General features: G+C 52.0%; 1 protein-coding gene across 2 annotated transcripts in view; it reads left to right on the plus strand.

Moving 5' to 3' along the window:
* Positions 1 to 19,197, plus strand: part of LOC122369810 (protein Skeletor, isoforms D/E-like) — a 63,041-nt gene extending 43,844 nt beyond the window's left edge. Inside the window, exons 10-14 of one of the 2 annotated variants that reach the window (XM_043344833.1) lie at positions 1,480 to 1,710; positions 14,686 to 14,794; positions 15,096 to 18,073; positions 18,380 to 18,500; positions 18,628 to 19,197. In XM_043344833.1, the coding sequence (XP_043200768.1) occupies positions 1,480 to 1,710; positions 14,686 to 14,794; positions 15,096 to 18,073; positions 18,380 to 18,466 (3,405 nt within the window). In that variant the 3' untranslated portion in view covers positions 18,467 to 18,500; positions 18,628 to 19,197. The remainder of the gene's footprint in view (positions 1 to 1,479; positions 1,711 to 14,685; positions 14,795 to 15,095; positions 18,074 to 18,379; positions 18,501 to 18,627) is intronic. The other variant, XM_043344832.1, reaches the window with a different exon arrangement.

Here is a 19,197-nt window from a genome sequence, read left to right on the forward strand (position 1 = left end):
CAAAAAAAGAGGTATCAATCTCAAATTTGTTATGTGGATGGAAGGCGGTGAGGACTATCACATATCTTCCGGTTTTTGCGAAATTCAAAAAACTTTTTGGATTTTTCGATCATTATATCAAAAAAATTTATTTTTTGATTTTTGGGGGTCAAAATCCAACAATTTCAAAAATCCGAGATAGCAGTTTTGTAGCCCTGTCAATTCTACAGCTTTTATGTTTTATCATTTTTCTGTATTTGCAAAGCTATAGGCCTGACAGCTCTTCCCGCGAAACCCTTTTTTGGGTCGAAAACGGCAGAACATGACGTCACTCTGACGTCATTTCCGGCCAACCTATCATAGCCTTTGGAAAAAATTTTGGTCACCATGTGTAAAATTGATGTCCGGGAGGATACTGAAAATTTGGTGACGATCGGCGCAGCGGTTCTGGAGATATATCGAAAAGTCTGGAGGGGGGGGGGCAAAAAATAGCCCCCCCCCCACCAGGTCGCGGGTTAAGTTCGAAATTTTGACATGAAGACCACCCATTTAGGCACTGCCACATGTGATACACTGAAAACAATTTAACCCAAGGCCGGCGAGTAAACCGGTGTTTCACGGGTACCCCTATCCGCAACCATTTCTAACCACCCTCCCAGGAGTAGTGCTAGGTCCCATTGCGGTGTAGTCGTACTTGCTTTGAGCGGATATAACCGCTGTCAGCGAACATATCCACAGAGAGCAGGGACGACTACACCCCAATGGGACCTTACTGTACTCCTGGGAGGGTGGTTAAAAATGGTTGCGGATAGGGGTACCCGCGAAACACCGGTTTACTCCCCGGCCTTGGGTTAAATTGTTTTTAGTGTAGCTGCACTATCTTTCTGGACATTTCTGTCTTCCCAAACGCCCGCTAGCTTCTCACGTGTCCTCGTGCCACCCCTGAAGTGACGTGCGCGGCTCTGTCTCCCTTGAGTACCCTGTCTTTCCACGTGTCATCCATATCGCACTTGAGCTGACGTGACGTTCACGGCTCTACTCGTACTTTTGTTTTGTTTTTTGTTTTGTTGGGTTAGGCCCTTTCGGTCGACAAGACCATTGCAGAGCCGGAAGGATGATAGGATTTAGGGGGAGACATTGGTCTGGGCAGGCACCCTAGTGAGTCGCCGGGGCTGAGCCCGTCCAGAGGACAGGCCACCCAGCCCCAAGGCACTCACTGCACCCGGCTACGGGGTGCGCTCCCTCGGGAGCAGCGGTGCCGCTCCAAGGGAGCAGCCCGCATGACATAAAGTTGCCTGTCCAGCCCGGAAGGGGGTTGTGGCGTGGAGGAGAAGGATTTCAGTATCCTGAGGATAGAAGCACGGATAGGTGTCTACTCGTACCTCCCCTTGGCCCTTATATTCCCTCCTCCCTCGGTCCGTCAGCGTGTGTGTGTTCTCTGTATCAACTGACGTGCCCAGCTCAACCTCCCCTTACCCCCTGCCTCCCTCGTTCCGTCAGCGAGTGCGCGTCCTGGCGGGCGTGGAGACGGACGCCTCGGGTGTGGCCCGTCCGACGGCCACTGGTCGGCTGTGTCAGTGGCGAGTGGACAGCCGCCGCCGACCGCCCGCCGCCGGCTACAACTCGTTCGGAGCCTATCAGCGCACTCTGCAGCTCGACTGTGAGGAGGGCCAGCCGGGCATCCTGCAGTGGACGCCAGACGCCGATACGCCCGATACCGTCTACTATCAGGTGAGGGGATTGGTGTGGGACCAGCCTAGCAAGGGACTCCGTCAATATGCTTAAACCATCCGAACTTGTAGATCTGCGTGGTCAGAACCCCACCTGGCGATGATTCTAGGTGGCGCCACTAACCCTAGAAGCGTTTGGTGCCCTTATTCTGTAGCAAGGTGAATTAGGGGAGAAGAAGAATAGAAAAAGCTGTATCATCGCGGTTGATCAAAACCGCAGTCCTCTGTCGTTCGGCTAGTTTAGCAGAAGAGAGAGAACTATTTGCTGCTGTAATGAACTCGATGGTTGAACTAGTAGAACAGGGGAGCTTGAGAGTCTTGGAAAAGATCCCGAGAGAGAGATCTAGAGAGAGATACAGGTATTGATGAAGATGCTGAGATAGATGTTGAGATCCACCTTGCATACAAATACATCTGATGGAAGATGCTTTTTAATTTAGAGGCTTGATAATTCTGTTCATTGTATAGACCATGATGCACGAGATGCTTCTTCACTGCTCGGATAGGGATAGAGGGATCCGATCAGCTGGGTTTGCGGCACAGTTGGGCAGGTGAAGGACAGGGCATTCGAAGTCCCGATGACCACTGCCAAACTTATGGGTGGTAATTACCTTGATTAATTGAATGTGATCATTCGTCCAGTCACCCATTCCTATATCACTGGCCTCCCCATTACGAAAACTGCCCACTTAATTCGTATTAGCGTTGCTATAGTTTAGTTGCCCTCGAGGGTTGCTAGCTCGACTGCCGTAACCGAATTCTACGCAATTCCTATCGGCCTTATTCTAAGATTCATCCTTCACCATTCTCACACCCTTGCTCGCGTTACATTCACCTTTCATGTATTCACCCAAATTTAATTCGTAGCCCTCAAAATTCCCTCCGATAGTGCTAGGCGTCGGATCAACAACGATCTCCCCGGCGAGATAAATGTCTCTTTCCGAAATCCATATGCATGCTCCGCTAACCGGCGACAAAGATACTTATCGCAGGGCCGTCCAGAATAATTGCACAAATATCCACCCTACTAATGTATGGGATTCACTACACGTCCGATAGACTTATGGTACACACATACACGATTTATATCCGACTTATCTCTCTATCCGGGAGAGATTACCTATGCCCTCTTCCGGTCCGCGTGTAACACCTCCGTTCACGACCCAGGGACCACCGTTCATATCCTGGAACTCTCCTCAGGAACTCTCCTTAAACCGTGGGATTTACTCTTCAAGGCCTTACGTGTCCTGGAGTACATTCTTCCCTCCCCTGAGGCTGTCCAGTACCGATTAGAGTACCTTTACGAAATAAGTATGAGGACTTATCCGGGACACTACGGCTCGCCTTATCCGCCCTTTGGGTGACTCACCCCTGACCTTCGGCTTCTTGCCTTTGGCATAACTTACTCTCCACTGCACTGTGCCAATCTTCCCCCTTCCCCCTGCCGTAGAAACCTCTCACTACCTTCTCACCCAGTGTTACCTAAGCGGGAAAATTAACAGTGGCCGGTACCACTGGCGGAAAACGTGCATATGCCCTGCGTACGTGACGGTGTGTCCCTCTTAATATTCCGGTCTGGACGTGGGTTTAGAGAAGTGCATCTGTGTCTCATACAGTCATGCTGGTAAACGTTACGCCATAGGAGACGGGCAAACAAGCCGTCTGTGCCTCACAATGCCCTGTGCCGATATTGGTGGAGTAATTATTGGCGCTAACTCGCAAGAACGCGAATAACAGAAACGCATTATTTATCCAAACCAAATCGTAATCATCAGTTCTCGTATAAAATCTAGCAGACCTTGAACCGCTCTTGAATTTAATCAGACATATGATCTTGAACCAATTAACACGCATCGATTTGTCGTCTGGTTGTGATCCACCGTATCATAGTAAACTACTGAATGCTCAAACGGAAACGACTCATTGAATTTCGCTCGATAGCTTCTGATGGACTATTAGTTACCTATACAAATTATCTTTATAGAGTTCCAAAATATTGTCATAGGGGTCGCTAGCTTTTCAGAGGAAACCTAATTTAAATCATATTATTAACAGTAAACAATGCATATGAGAAGAACTGCAGTCCTAGATATTATCATAGCATTTCGTATTTGAAATTATGCATTAACTGTTTACGTTCTTATCCCGTTGCAACTTCCCACAACTAACCATGTTTCTATACGATGACCTCCACCTACCGCACGCGCCCCAATTACGGCTAACCCACTGCCCCTGTTGTGGCTGCTCCTCGCGCCCTCTGGCGGCTCAACGCCCGCGTCGGGGACGACGAATACCACGGCCGCCGGCCGGCGCCGCGTCGACACCGTCAGTCACAGTCACGCCGTTATGGACGCGTCAACACTCGCGGTACAGTGCTCGTGTGTGTTGTCTCTTCTGGCCGGGTAGATTCACCGGATGTGTCAGTGAGTGTGAATCTGGTAAAATATTGCTGCAATATCTCCCTGTTCGACATCTCATCAGCTCCATTCGAAGTAAGTTTTTTTTTTTTAATTAAATTCCTGTCCCATTTAATCGTTCCCCAACAAAGATGGTCCTTTCTAGTATTTATTCTACAAAAGCACAACGATCGGTACCTATATTAGTCGCATATTAGCTCTAATCACAAACAATTCTACATCTACCTGTTACTCGACATTTCGCAATTTAAATGACGCAAAGTGACCATCTAAAGTCGCAAAGTGTCAAACCGTCAACCTCTAACCACTGCTCACAACTCTGCACCTAAGTAACAGAAGAAATTCCGCCGTAAGCTCAAGCATTCGTATCTGTCGAAAATCATAACTCATAGCCATATTCATAGATCGATCGCATGAATCAGTCGCCACCTTAAAACATTACATTCGCTTTCAACCGTATTTACCTGTTCAATAATTGATTTCGACTTCGCAATTAATTCCTTCAGCAATATTACCAATAATTTCGCAATGCAACTTTTAGTGAATTAAGCACGAATCTACACCATTAATTTCACAAACGAATTCCAACCTCAAATCGCACTTGACCACCGCCGATTATAATAAATCGAACGAACCAGTTTGACCAAAGACAATGACATATTCAATGTTGTCACGCATTCTGTCATCAATTTCAGCGTTCGTGACACTGAGCTGCTTATTCAAATTTTAGGATTTCGCTCACGGCCTAATCGTGAATTCCAACGGACGATAACGATTTGCTGGCGACTCTGACATGACCTCGAAATTCAGATCCTAATATGCTACTAGGGTGTCTGGACCAATAAGTTCAAAGTAATTTAAGTTTTCCAATTCCAATTGAGAGTGCATTTTATGGCAACCGAAAATGTTTGGCAGTCGTCACGGCACGGCAACCGGGCAGAGGGGGGGGGGGTTCAAGGATTGGGATTGAGCAGACTTTTCAACAACACTCACATTCTGGAGTTCTCTGCGCTTCCGCTTCTCAGTGTGGTCTCAAGCGTCGGCGGTTGTCCTCCGGCTCTGATCACTCGAACTGAAGAGGCTTCTCGCGGGTGACCCCGGACTGACGGCGGCTCCCAGATGGCGTCTCCGGCTCCAGCTGTGGACTGTGGCTCTCGGCTGCTCGACTGTGATTCCCCTCTGGTTGGGTGGCGTACCCTTTTATAGTTGGGGGGGGGGGGAGGGGTGACTGCCACGCCCTTGCGACGTCATCTTCCTCTGCCTTCTTCTGGTGGGTGGGGCCGTAAGATGGCGCCCTCTGTCCTGTTTAGTCACCTTGCTCCTCTGTGCCTGCAATGTTTGGCCGTCGAATCGTCTTCGTGTTGAGTGCTTTATCATTTTAATAATCGCTGGCATAAAACAATCCCCGAAAGGTTTGTGATTTTCGAGTTTTAATTTTGATTCTTCAATTTGATTTTATTCAAACTTTTGTTTCCTTCCGTTTCGTCTGCCGCCAACGCCCCTGTGACGTCACTCTTGCTCCGCCCACCGTACCGGGGCGTGGCCGTAACGCAGCGCCTTCTTCCTCTGCGGAGATCTCTGGAACTACAGGTCATTGCTTGCGGCTTGTTGTGGAGGTCACCTTCAAGGCGTTCTGCCGGGTCACTCACCCTGGGTTGTTGTACCCCGACAAAGGAGGCTGTGTGCTCCAGCCGGCATCCATCCTTTACACTGCTCCATGATCTGATGACGTATCTTGCTGATCCAGCGCTCCCAGCCGTTATCTGTCCTCGGCGTGGGTCCACGAGCTGTTGACAGTGTTACTGATCCAGCTGTTACTTGTTGGAATTCGAATCGTTCATCCTGCGGTAGCTGTCTCCAAAAGCGCGCGTCTTAATGGGAGTTTAACGGCTGCCCATAGCGAAGACCTCTGGAACTACTGCGTTTTTGCTTGCCATAGGATCTTCCTGGTTGTGCCATTCCCACCATGTGACTCAGCGCGGTGCAGCTGTTGTGGTACCTGACAGAGTACGTGACAAGTGACAGAGTACCTTAACGTGCTCGCTCGCCGCCGCCGCCGGCCGCGGTCCTGACGTAGCTTGTTGACTCAGCTGTGCCTCGACGGTTCGTACTGATGTAGGCGGCATCGTCTTCTCGCAGATGTGTCTACTGCGGCTATTCCCACGGACAGTGCTCGTTGCGGGAGATGGAGAAAAGTGATGTGTGGGGATGGTGGGCCTGGTGACTGGGGGGGGGGGGGGTGAATAATGAGAGGGGAGGGGAGCGCAGCAGCAGCGCTCCGCTCAGCTGTGCGTCACCCGGTAGCAGCGATGGGTGAGTGAATGGAGGGCTAGGCCTGTGACCGGACTGCGAGGGGGGGGAGACTGCCGGACCAAGCCGTGCCGAAAAGATTCTACGTTAAATGTTAAAGATGTAGCGTGCTACATCTTCAGTCCAAACAACCCTAGTTGCGTCCTCGCAACTCATACAAAAAAGTCACACCCCTTACTCATCTAAATCTACACAATCATGTTAAGTTCCGCAACGCCTACAAAATGACATCGTATACCTAGTACAGTACACACACGCACCTGTTGTTCCTCGTTCCCACCTCAGTTTGTCGCTCACCAGATCCGGGTCACGGGCACCAACCACTTTGGTTAGCCCGATGTCGTCGGTGGCCGTCCGGTAAGCGGCTTCTCAGGAGGGTGAAGACCTCTATGGCAGCCCAGGTGGGCGGCTTCCACAGCAGTTCGGGTGGCGGCCTCCGTGGCAGCCCGGGTGGGCAGCCTTCACGGCAGCCCGGGTGGCAGCCTGCCATGGCAGCCTGGGTGGGGCGGCCTCCATGGCAGCCAGGGTGGGAAGATTCCACAGCAGCCCGGACGGCGGGCTCCATGGCAGCCCGGGTGGGCAGCTTGCACGGCGGCCCGTGTGGGCAGCCTACGTGGCAGCCCAGGTGGATGACACCTCCGTGGCAGTCCGGGTAGGCGACCTCCATGGCCGGCCCTGCCGCGACCTCTGTGGCCGCCCGGGTGGCAGGCTCCGTGGCAGCTCAGGTGAGCGACCTCCATGGCAGCTCAGGTGGGTGACCCCCGAGGCAGCACGCGAGGGCAATGCATCCCCGTGGTAGCCCGGTTGGGTGACCATCGTGGGAGACCCGTGACAGCCTCCGTTGTAGCTCAGGTAGGCGACTTCCGTGGCAGCCCAGGTAGGCGACCCTCGTGGCAGACCCGGTGACAGCCTCCGTGGTAGCTCAGGTAGGCGACTTCCGCGGCAGCTCATGTGAGTGACCCCCGAGGCAGCACGCGATGGCAATGCATCCCCCGTGGCAGCTCAGGTAGGCGACTTCCGCGGCAGCTCAGTTGAGTGACCCCCGGGGCAGCACGCGAGGGCAATGCATCCTCCGTGGCAGCACAGATGACATCCGTGGCAGCTCAGGTATGCGACTTCCGCGGCAGCTCAAGTGGGTGACCTCCATGGCAGCCCGGGTAGGTGACCTTCGTGGCAGACCCGGTGACAACCTCCGTGGCAGCTCAGGTAGGCGACTTCCGCGGCCGCTCAGGTGAGTGACCTCCGAGGCAGCACGCGAGGGCAATGCATCCCCGTGGCAGCACTGGTGACCTCCGTGGCAGCTCAGGTAGCGACCTTTCGGCGGACCAGGTGACAGCCGTCGCAGCAGCCCAGGTGGGTGATCTCTGCAGCAGCCCATCTGAATGGATCGTTTGGCAGTTGGTCTTGCAGCATCCTGGCACCCTCTCCTCGTTCACCAACATGATAATCGCCTTGGCTGTGTTGTGAAGACGACCGTGTTTGATTTTGATTCAGTACAACACGAGGATTTCGCCTGTTCTTCTTCCTCTTCTGCTTTTGATATTGCTGTCCTTTTATCCTCAATACTCTAGAAAGTTCGAGCTCTCCTTTGCAATACAGCAGCTGACCGAGACTTGGACTTGTTGTACAGCAGAACGTAGAAGAATTGATATGCTGATGCAAACAATTGTCAAGTTTCATTTTCGGCCTGTCTTCTGTATTAGTCTGATCCTTTGTTCATGAGACAGCTTCATTTCCTTATCTTATCTTCAACAACTTCTTCTATGTCCTTTTCAGTATTCGTAAGACCGCTTCCTCTCATCAGCCACCATCATAAGCTTCATCATCTTCACACATCTTTCTTTAGCTCATCCTCTTCCTTCACGTCGACCCCTGCAGCACGTTCATTTCCACTGCTGTCAGTATTTCGAACACCTGCTCAATTCTTCAACTTCCCTGTCATCAGCCACCATCATAAGCTTCATCATCTTCACACAGCTTTCTTTAGCTCATCCTCTTTCTTCATATCGACCCCTGCAGCACGCTCATTTCCACTGCTGCCGGTATTTCGAACACCTGCTCTATTCTTCAACTTCTTCCTCTTCTCCATACGGTTGACTTTCAATTCATCAACTTCGGGTTCGGCGGCTTGTGCCAGTCTACCAGCTTCACAATTTGAGAATTATCAAAGCCCCACGTTGGGCGCCATTTGTAGCGAGGGGATTTTGAGAAAAGAAGAAAGAAGGAATAAAAAAAAGCTGCTTCTTCTTTGCGGTTCATCAAATACTGCGGTCCACTGTTGTTCGGCTGTTGTAGCAGAGAGAATAATTCGCTGCTGTAATGCTGTCGGTAGTAGAGCTTGTGATACAGGGGAGCTTGAGAGTCGTTGAAGAGATCCCGAGATAAATCTAGAGAGAGATCCAGATGGTGATGAGATCCTGAGATAGATGTGATATCCAGATAGAGATCTAAAGATCCACCTTGCGGGAGATGTGATCCACCTGATAGGGATCTTGAGATAACGTCCACCTGGGAGAGATGTAGATATAGATCCACCTTGCATACAAATACATCTGATGGAAGATGCTTTTTAATTTAGAGGCTTGATAATTCTGTTCATTGTATAGACCATGATGCACGAGATGCTTCTTCACTGCTCGGATAGGGATAGAGGGATCCGATCAGCTGGGTTTGCGGCACAGTTGGGCAGGTGAAGGACAGGGCATTCGAAGTCCCGATGACCACTGCCAAACTTATGGGTGGTAATTACCTTGATTAATTGAATGTGATCATTCGTCCAGTCACCCATTCCTATATCACTGGCCTCCCCATTACGAAAACTGCCCACTTAATTCGTATTAGCGTTGCTATAGTTTAGTTGCCCTCGAGGGTTGCTAGCTCGACTGCCGTAACCGAATTCTACGCAATTCCTATCGGCCTTATTCTAAGATTCATCCTTCACCATTCTCACACCCTTGCTCGCGTTACATTCACCTTTCATGTATTCACCCAAATTTAATTCGTAGCCCTCAAAATTCCCTCCGATAGTGCTAGGCGTCGGATCAACAACGATCTCCCCGGCGAGATAAATGTCTCTTTCCGAAATCCATATGCATGCTCCGCTAACCGGCGACAAAGATACTTATCGCAGGGCCGTCCAGAATAATTGCACAAATATCCACCCTACTAATGTATGGGATTCACTACACGTCCGATAGACTTATGGTACACACATACACGATTTATATCCGACTTATCTCTCTATCCGGGAGAGATTACCTATGCCCTCTTCCGGTCCGCGTGTAACACCTCCGTTCACGACCCAGGGACCACCGTTCATATCCTGGAACTCTCCTCAGGAACTCTCCTTAAACCGTGGGATTTACTCTTCAAGGCCTTACGTGTCCTGGAGTACATTCTTCCCTCCCCTGAGGCTGTCCAGTACCGATTAGAGTACCTTTACGAAATAAGTATGAGGACTTATCCGGGACACTACGGCTCGCCTTATCCGCCCTTTGGGTGACTCACCCCTGACCTTCGGCTTCTTGCCTTTGGCATAACTTACTCTCCACTGCACTGTGCCAATCTTCCCCCTTCCCCCTGCCGTAGAAACCTCTCACTACCTTCTCACCCAGTGTTACCTAAGCGGGAAAATTAACAGTGGCCGGTACCACTGGCGGAAAACGTGCATATGCCCTGCGTACGTGACGGTGTGTCCCTCTTAATATTCCGGTCTGGACGTGGGTTTAGAGAAGTGCATCTGTGTCTCATACAGTCATGCTGGTAAACGTTACGCCATAGGAGACGGGCAAACAAGCCGTCTGTGCCTCACAATGCCCTGTGCCGATATTGGTGGAGTAATTATTGGCGCTAACTCGCAAGAACGCGAATAACAGAAACGCATTATTTATCCAAACCAAATCGTAATCATCAGTTCTCGTATAAAATCTAGCAGACCTTGAACCGCTCTTGAATTTAATCAGACATATGATCTTGAACCAATTAACACGCATCGATTTGTCGTCTGGTTGTGATCCACCGTATCATAGTAAACTACTGAATGCTCAAACGGAAACGACTCATTGAATTTCGCTCGATAGCTTCTGATGGACTATTAGTTACCTATACAAATTATCTTTATAGAGTTCCAAAATATTGTCATAGGGGTCGCTAGCTTTTCAGAGGAAACCTAATTTAAATCATATTATTAACAGTAAACAATGCATATGAGAAGAACTGCAGTCCTAGATATTATCATAGCATTTCGTATTTGAAATTATGCATTAACTGTTTACGTTCTTATCCCGTTGCAACTTCCCACAACTAACCATGTTTCTATACGATGACCTCCACCTACCGCACGCGCCCCAATTACGGCTAACCCACTGCCCCTGTTGTGGCTGCTCCTCGCGCCCTCTGGCGGCTCAACGCCCGCGTCGGGGACGACGAATACCACGGCCGCCGGCCGGCGCCGCGTCGACACCGTCAGTCACAGTCACGCCGTTATGGACGCGTCAACACTCGCGGTACAGTGCTCGTGTGTGTTGTCTCTTCTGGCCGGGTAGATTCACCGGATGTGTCAGTGAGTGTGAATCTGGTAAAATATTGCTGCAATATCTCCCTGTTCGACATCTCATCAGCTCCATTCGAAGTAAGTTTTTTTTTTAAATTAAATTCCTGTCCCATTTAATCGTTCCCCAACAAAGATGGTCCTTTCTAGTATTTATTCTACAAAAGCACAACGATCGGTACCTATATTAGTCGCATATTAGCTCTAATCACAAACAATTCTACATCTACCTGTTACTCGACATTTCGCAATTTAAATGACGCAAAGTGACCATCTAAAGTCGCAAAGTGTCAAACCGTCAACCTCTAACCACTGCTCACAACTCTGCACCTAAGTAACAGAAGAAATTCCGCCGTAAGCTCAAGCATTCGTATCTGTCGAAAATCATAACTCATAGCCATATTCATAGATCGATCGCATGAATCAGTCGCCACCTTAAAACATTACATTCGCTTTCAACCGTATTTACCTGTTCAATAATTGATTTCGACTTCGCAATTAATTCCTTCAGCAATATTACCAATAATTTCGCAATGCAACTTTTAGTGAATTAAGCACGAATCTACACCATTAATTTCACAAACGAATTCCAACCTCAAATCGCACTTGACCACCGCCGATTATAATAAATCGAACGAACCAGTTTGACCAAAGACAATGACATATTCAATGTTGTCACGCATTCTGTCATCAATTTCAGCGTTCGTGACACTGAGCTGCTTATTCAAATTTTAGGATTTCGCTCACGGCCTAATCGTGAATTCCAACGGACGATAACGATTTGCTGGCGACTCTGACATGACCTCGAAATTCAGATCCTAATATGCTACTAGGGTGTCTGGACCAATAAGTTCAAAGTAATTTAAGTTTTCCAATTCCAATTGAGAGTGCATTTTATGGCAACCGAAAATGTTTGGCAGTCGTCACGGCACGGCAACCGGGCAGAGGGGGGGGGGGGGTTCAAGGATTGGGATTGAGCAGACTTTTCAACAACACTCACATTCTGGAGTTCTCTGCGCTTCCGCTTCTCAGTGTGGTCTCAAGCGTCGGCGGTTGTCCTCCGGCTCTGATCACTCGAACTGAAGAGGCTTCTCGCGGGTGACCCCGGACTGACGGCGGCTCCCAGATGGCGTCTCCGGCTCCAGCTGTGGACTGTGGCTCTCGGCTGCTCGACTGTGATTCCCCTCTGGTTGGGTGGCGTACCCTTTTATAGTTGGGGGGGGGGGAGGGGTGACTGCCACGCCCTTGCGACGTCATCTTCCTCTGCCTTCTTCTGGTGGGTGGGGCCGTAAGATGGCGCCCTCTGTCCTGTTTAGTCACCTTGCTCCTCTGTGCCTGCAATGTTTGGCCGTCGAATCGTCTTCGTGTTGAGTGCTTTATCATTTTAATAATCGCTGGCATAAAACAATCCCCGAAAGGTTTGTGATTTTCGAGTTTTAATTTTGATTCTTCAATTTGATTTTATTCAAACTTTTGTTTCCTTCCGTTTCGTCTGCCGCCAACGCCCCTGTGACGTCACTCTTGCTCCGCCCACCGTACCGGGGCGTGGCCGTAACGCAGCGCCTTCTTCCTCTGCGGAGATCTCTGGAACTACAGGTCATTGCTTGCGGCTTGTTGTGGAGGTCACCTTCAAGGCGTTCTGCCGGGTCACTCACCCTGGGTTGTTGTACCCCGACAAAGGAGGCTGTGTGCTCCAGCCGGCATCCATCCTTTACACTGCTCCATGATCTGATGACGTATCTTGCTGATCCAGCGCTCCCAGCCGTTATCTGTCCTCGGCGTGGGTCCACGAGCTGTTGACAGTGTTACTGATCCAGCTGTTACTTGTTGGAATTCGAATCGTTCATCCTGCGGTAGCTGTCTCCAAAAGCGCGCGTCTTAATGGGAGTTTAACGGCTGCCCATAGCGAAGACCTCAGGAACTACTGCGTTTTTGCTTGCCATAGGATCTTCCTGGTTGTGCCATTCCCACCATGTGACTCAGCGCGGTGCAGCTGTTGTGGTACCTGACAGAGTACGTGACAAGTGACAGAGTACCTTAACGTGCTCGCTCGCCGCCGCCGCCGGCCGCGGTCCTGACGTAGCTTGTTGACTCAGCTGTGCCTCGACGGTTCGTACTGATGTAGGCGGCATCGTCTTCTCGCAGATGTGTCTACTGCGGCTATTCCCACGGACAGTGCTCGTTGCGGGAGATGGAGAAAAGTGATGTGTGGGGATGGTGGGCCTGGTGACTGGGGGGGGGGGGGGTGAATAATGAGAGGGGAGGGGAGCGCAGCAGCAGCGCTCCGCTCAGCTGTGCGTCACCCGGTAGCAGCGATGGGTGAGTGAATGGAGGGCTAGGCCTGTGACCGGACTGCGAGGGGGGGGAGACTGCCGGACCAAGCCGTGCCGAAAAGATTCTACGTTAAATGTTAAAGATGTAGCGTGCTACAATTCTGACAGTTCTAAGTCGGAGAGTGTCATGAAGACGATGAACACTAACACTTGACCATAGAGACTGCAAGAGCGCGCCCAACAGTTCCACTATTGTAGAGACTGCGACAGCGCACAAGACAATACCACCACTGTAGAGACTGCAATAGCGCACAGGACAGTACCACCAGTGTAGAGACTGCAACAGCGCACAGGACAGTACCACCAGTGTAGAGACTGCGACAGCGCACATAGCAGTACCACCAGAGTAATGACTGCGACAGCGCACACGACAACACCACCAGTGTAGAGACTGCGACAGAGCACATAGCAGCATCACTATACGTAGAGACTGCAATAGCGCACATAACAGTACCACCAGTGTAGAGACTGCAACAGCGCACAGGACAGTAACCACCAGTGTAGAGACTGCGACAGCGCACATAGCAGCATCACTAAACGTAGAGACTGCAACAGCGCACAAGACAGTACCACCAGTGTTGAGACTGCAACAGCGCACACGACAGCACCACTAGCGTATGTAAAGACTGCAACAGCGCACATAGCAGTATCACTATACGTAGAGACTGCAACAGCGCACATAGTAGTATCACTATTTATAGGGACTGCAACAGCGCATAAGACAGTACGACCAGTGTAGAGACTGCAACAGCGCACATAGTAGTACCGACATTGCAGAGAGTGCAAAAGCGCATTCAACAGCAGCCACAGATCAAAGGGTGCAACAGCGTACATAAATATTAAAGAATAAATATTAAAGAAAAAGACTGCAACAACGCACATAAAGTACCACCATAAATTGGAGACTGTAACAGGGCATATAACAATGCCTATCACCAGTGTAGCCTAGAGACTGCAGCAATGCACATGAAAGTATCGCCAGTGCCACAAGGTAGAGACTGCTACAGCGCACATAACAATACCACAAAAAGGTACGGATTGTAGATGCATGTACCTACTTACATAAAACACCACCGCAAGGGAAAGACTGCAACAGCGCACACGATTGTAAGTACCACCATCAGGAATGGACTGCAATAACGCACATAACGGTACCGCCTCAGAGGGATGCTGTGCTGCTAATGCGCCATTGGCCGTGTATTTTATTTGTGAATGTCTGAGTGGAGGCGCCATCTATGGTGTTCAGCAAGCGAACGCTAATCGTACTTCTTGTGATAAATATTTGACAATGCTTCCTTCACTTAGGTGCAATAACACCCGCAAAATGTCGTGCAGTGGTGAGCTAACCCTGCGGACCTGTGTTTCAGTGTTTCACTCATCGTTTTCTCGGCTGGAAGATAAATGTGCTCGACTCCTGTCCAACTGGCAGTGCCGTGCCAGCCTCACAGCTCAACCAGATCAAGAGGGTCATGAAAGGTAACACTACAAATAAACCATCCGTGAATCGATCCAAAGACGAGTGGTTGTCAGTTGTCATAGCGAGATTTTAGTTGCCGCTCAGGTTGTAAATTGAGGTACGAAATGGATCGCCATTCTTTCGATCCAGATTGTTATTTCGCGAGATGCAGCGTCGGTTCAGGAACCCGTGCATAAGGGCCGACTCTAAAGTTGTTTCATGTATTGGTTACTTTTCCAGATCGGCTGAAAATCAATAAGCCTAATACTTGGGCGTGAAGTGCCGCGCGTCACTCTGCTATGACCTTGTGGCCCGTTTCAGGTGCCTATGATGACTACGACTATTACGAGGACGAAGTGGCCCAGTCGAGTGTTCGGGTGGAACAGACGGTCCCCAACAGCATCCAGCCGCAGCAGCAGCCGGCCTTCATTGACTTCTCAGAGGGCTCCGACTTCGACTGGCCGTCCGAGCCTCCGCCAGCTGCCGGCCGCCTCCGGCCCCAGCGGCCCAAGGACCGGCCGAACCACGGGTTCCAGTTTGACGACTTCCCGCCGGGGTTCCCCCGACCCGACCTGCCGCCGCCGTCCGATCACATGCCCATTCCGCGGCCCGACTTCGACTTCGGCGCTCGGCTCCGTCCGCGTCGGCCCCAGCCAGAGGTTAGCCGAGAGCCGGAGCGGTTCCCTCCTCCGCAGTCGGTGGTTGATTTGCCGGCTACGTATCTGGCTAAAGAGAGGCCGATCTCTTCTGATCGGGGTCAACCTCAGTCGAAGGGTGGTGGGGTGGTCTATCGGCAGCCACAGCCGCCGACTGTTCCTCCCCGACGGACTCAGCTCAACAGAGTTCATCGGCCTCCTGTGAATGACGTCAGTGACTACAGTCCCACACCGCCCCCGCCACCGCCGCGTTCGTCCACCAGACCTGTCCACAGTAACGGGCGAAAGCCGTTCCCCCGTCCAGCACCCGCTAAAGAGACCACAGAGAGGACTGAGGTGGCCATCGAGCCCGCAGAGATCGCACCGTCCCTCCCACCGCCGCCCCCTACCTTCCGTCCAACCAGCTCCTCCCGTCTCCCGGTGCCATCCAGACCGACCTACAACAGACCCGGTCGGCCAGCCGTCTCGACACCCCCTCCTTCTCTACCACCAACCGCACCACCCTCGACAGCTCCACCCTCACCGCCGTCTCGGCCTCCGACCGCGCCATCCTCTCGGCCACCATGGACGGCTACCAGTCGCCGGCCGCCGCCGCAGCGGCAGGTCTCCTACCAGCCCCCGGCCCGAGAGGCAGTCCCTCCACCGGTCTCCCCGGCGCCGCGGGTGCCAGCCGTGGTGTTTGGGCGTCCCCCGGGGGTCAGCGCGGAGGCGGTACGCCCATTTACCCAGCAAGTGACTACCTCTCCGCCACGGCCCAGTGTGCCTGGACATGGATTCGACCCCAGTGATGTGGTGTTTGAAGGCGGATTTATACCGGTGAAACACAGCGATCGCAATAATCCACCTCTAGCATTCGAGGTGGACGATGTAGCGGGAGGAGGCGTGGTCAAGTCCCCGGCACCGGCAGCAGTCGCACAAAGCGGTAACTCAGGGTTCCAGCCGTCGCCACAGGACGGCCGGTTCAGTGGCCCGCTGTTGGCCACGAGCTCCAACCGTCGCCGGCCACAGGCGGTCAGTATTCCCCTGCCAGAGTCGTTGGTGCCAGTGGGACCTCCGATCGCTCCAACCGCTGATACGCGAGTCGAGACTCCGCCACCCCGCGAGCCTTCTCGGCCTCCGAGCGATCAGCAAGGATTAATCCAGGTGGATTCTAGACCAGCTGAGCCTGAATTCCGACCAGAACAGCCCCAGTCCCGACCAGAGCAGTCCCAATTCCGACCAGAAGAGCCTCAATTCAGACCAGAGGAACCCCAGTTCCGGCCAGAGGAGCCTCAGTTCAGACCAGAAGAGCCCCAGTTCCGACCAGAAGAGCCTCAGTTCCGACCAGAAGAGCCTCAGCTCCGACCAGAGGAACCTCAGTTCCGGCCAGAGGAAAACTCTTTTAGACCGGAGGAGATTCAGTTTGTTCCTGGTGAGCCGACACCACCAGCGGGCTCATTCCGACCTCCGCTGCCGCCGGGTGCCGACCAGCGCCCTCCGTTCCAATTCGGTCCGACGGGCGTCCCTGGAGGAGGGGACGACCAGCGCGTGCGGCCGCCGCCGCGCCGCCGACCGCAGCGGCCGTCCGGCGGCTTCCTCGACGGCCTGCTGAGCTACCTGCCCGGCCTGGGAGGAGGTCGGCCGGCCCGGCGCCGCCAGCAGCCGCCGCCTCCGCCCCGCTTCGGTAACCCGAACAGACGTCTGGAGCTGGGAGGGCCGGGAAGGCAGCCAGGGCGGCCGCTGAGACCGCCGCACCGCCTGCCCACCGAGCCGCGGATGCAGGCGGTGTTCGAGAGCGCGCCGTTCCGACCGTCACCTGTGGACCCGAGTGATGAAGAACCACGCCATCGACAGAACGAGCCCGTGCAGGCTTTCATCCGCGTGTCGCCGCAGCAGGCCACCCCATTGAGATACCAGCAGGCTCTGCGGGAACGGACGGTAAGCGCCGGTTATACAGGAGGATCAGACCGTGGGACGCCTGAGAGGCGGTACGTGGATCCCCGAGACAGTCGCCCCGAGTACAGCTCGAGGTTCGATCAGGACGAGTCTCGCGGCAGCGGAAGGCAGGAGACGATGCTATCCAAACGTTCCGGACTGGTCAGCGGATCGGAGCTGACGCCATTCCCCCGGCGGTCAGAGAGGCCTCCCGTCGACACCCGACCACAGACTGACACCGACCAGACTCGGCAGACCTCTGAGCAGACGCCGGCTTCCTTCCCTCCCCAGCAGACCTTCACACAAGGAGCACACATCAGTGTCACCTCAGATCCTGAGCCACCTCGAATCCCGGCACCAGGACCCGACATTAGCGTCGCTTCCAACCGTGGGTCATCTCAGATGTTTGTATCAGAGCCAGAAAGCACGGTTACTTCAAACCGCCGGCAATATCCGACCACTGCATCAAAGCCAGACACCACAGTATCTTCAGACGTTGATCCATCTCTGACTTCGACGCCTAGCTCAGACACCCGTGCGCCTTCAGATCCCGTGTCATCTCAGACCCTGGCACCAGAGCCAGACCCCATAGCAACCCCGAGCCAATCTCTAGTTAGTTCTTCTACGTCAGCGTCACCGACGGAACCAGCTCCGGCACCAGCACCAACCAAACGTCCTCAAATGGCGCCAGCTTCGGAGAAAAAATATCGACCGCCAATGAGAACAAAGGTGAGGAGAAGCATGAATATGTCGTAGAGCTTGCCTTGTTGGTACGTTTGCTATGGATTGATGAAAAATGAGACATTTGATTTATGTTATTCGCTAGAGTTCAGTTGCTACGTATAAGTAAAACATTCTGATTGCACGGATATGATAACGATTTTAGACGCAACAGCGACGGTATATACATATGAGTGGCGTAAGTTAAAAAGACAAGTAGTTACTTCTTTGATTTACCATAACCATCAACCAGGTAAGTCCTGTTGGTAACAACTGTCCTGTAACGGCTGAGTGGTCCCCTAATTTGTTTTGCAGACTGACTCCGAGTCGATCCCTCACAACATTCTCGAAGATATTTGGAGCAGAATGCGCGAGGCGGGTGGATCTCAAAAGACAGTCTGATGAAATAGAAGGGGAATCGGTAACGACTAACGAGGTAAGATGACGAATCCATCGGCGGACGATTTCAAAGAGATTCAACGACACATGCCTGAATAATTTCATTAATTTCATTAAATAATTTCATTTCTTCAGCACCTGCTCAACTGAATCATATTTTTCAGGCACAGTTGGTAGGCGACGAAGACGTGCAATGCAGCGTGTCTTGGAAGAAGTAGCTTCAGCATCGAGATCACTTGGAGTTGTCGCAACGGCAGGAGCGACAGCGACGCGATGGACTCTTCCGCTCTTCAAGCGCTACCCTAAAAAGCGCCTCTCGTAGCTGCACTTCACACGGCCACATGCGGCCATGCTCACAAAGAATGAAGTTTGGCTCCTGGTGTTGTCCCAATTGCGTCGATCGAACGGTTTCACTGTTACTGAACAACTACGGTTCTGAGACGCACTATACTTCATCAGTTCTAGACGTACGAGTACTTATTACCGTGGTGCCGAATTCCGCACATCCGAGAGGTGCAGGCATTAATCAACGTTCAGCATGTCAATAATACCTAACCTACCTATTCTCCATCGCTTCACGAGACCACATTTAGTCCCCAGTGAACTGACAGACCTGACCGCTATTAATTTCATAGACACTCAATGTTTAGTATAATATGAACCACATATATTACACTGAGAATACAGCGATCTGTAACTATGTAGGGGAGAGTGGGGTAATTTGGCCGCTTTTT

Source organism: Amphibalanus amphitrite, unplaced genomic scaffold, assembly GCF_019059575.1.
Source record: "Amphibalanus amphitrite isolate SeventyFive unplaced genomic scaffold, NRLGWU_Aamphi_draft 001075F_arrow, whole genome shotgun sequence".
Lineage (NCBI taxonomy): Eukaryota > Metazoa > Arthropoda > Thecostraca > Balanomorpha > Balanidae > Amphibalanus > Amphibalanus amphitrite.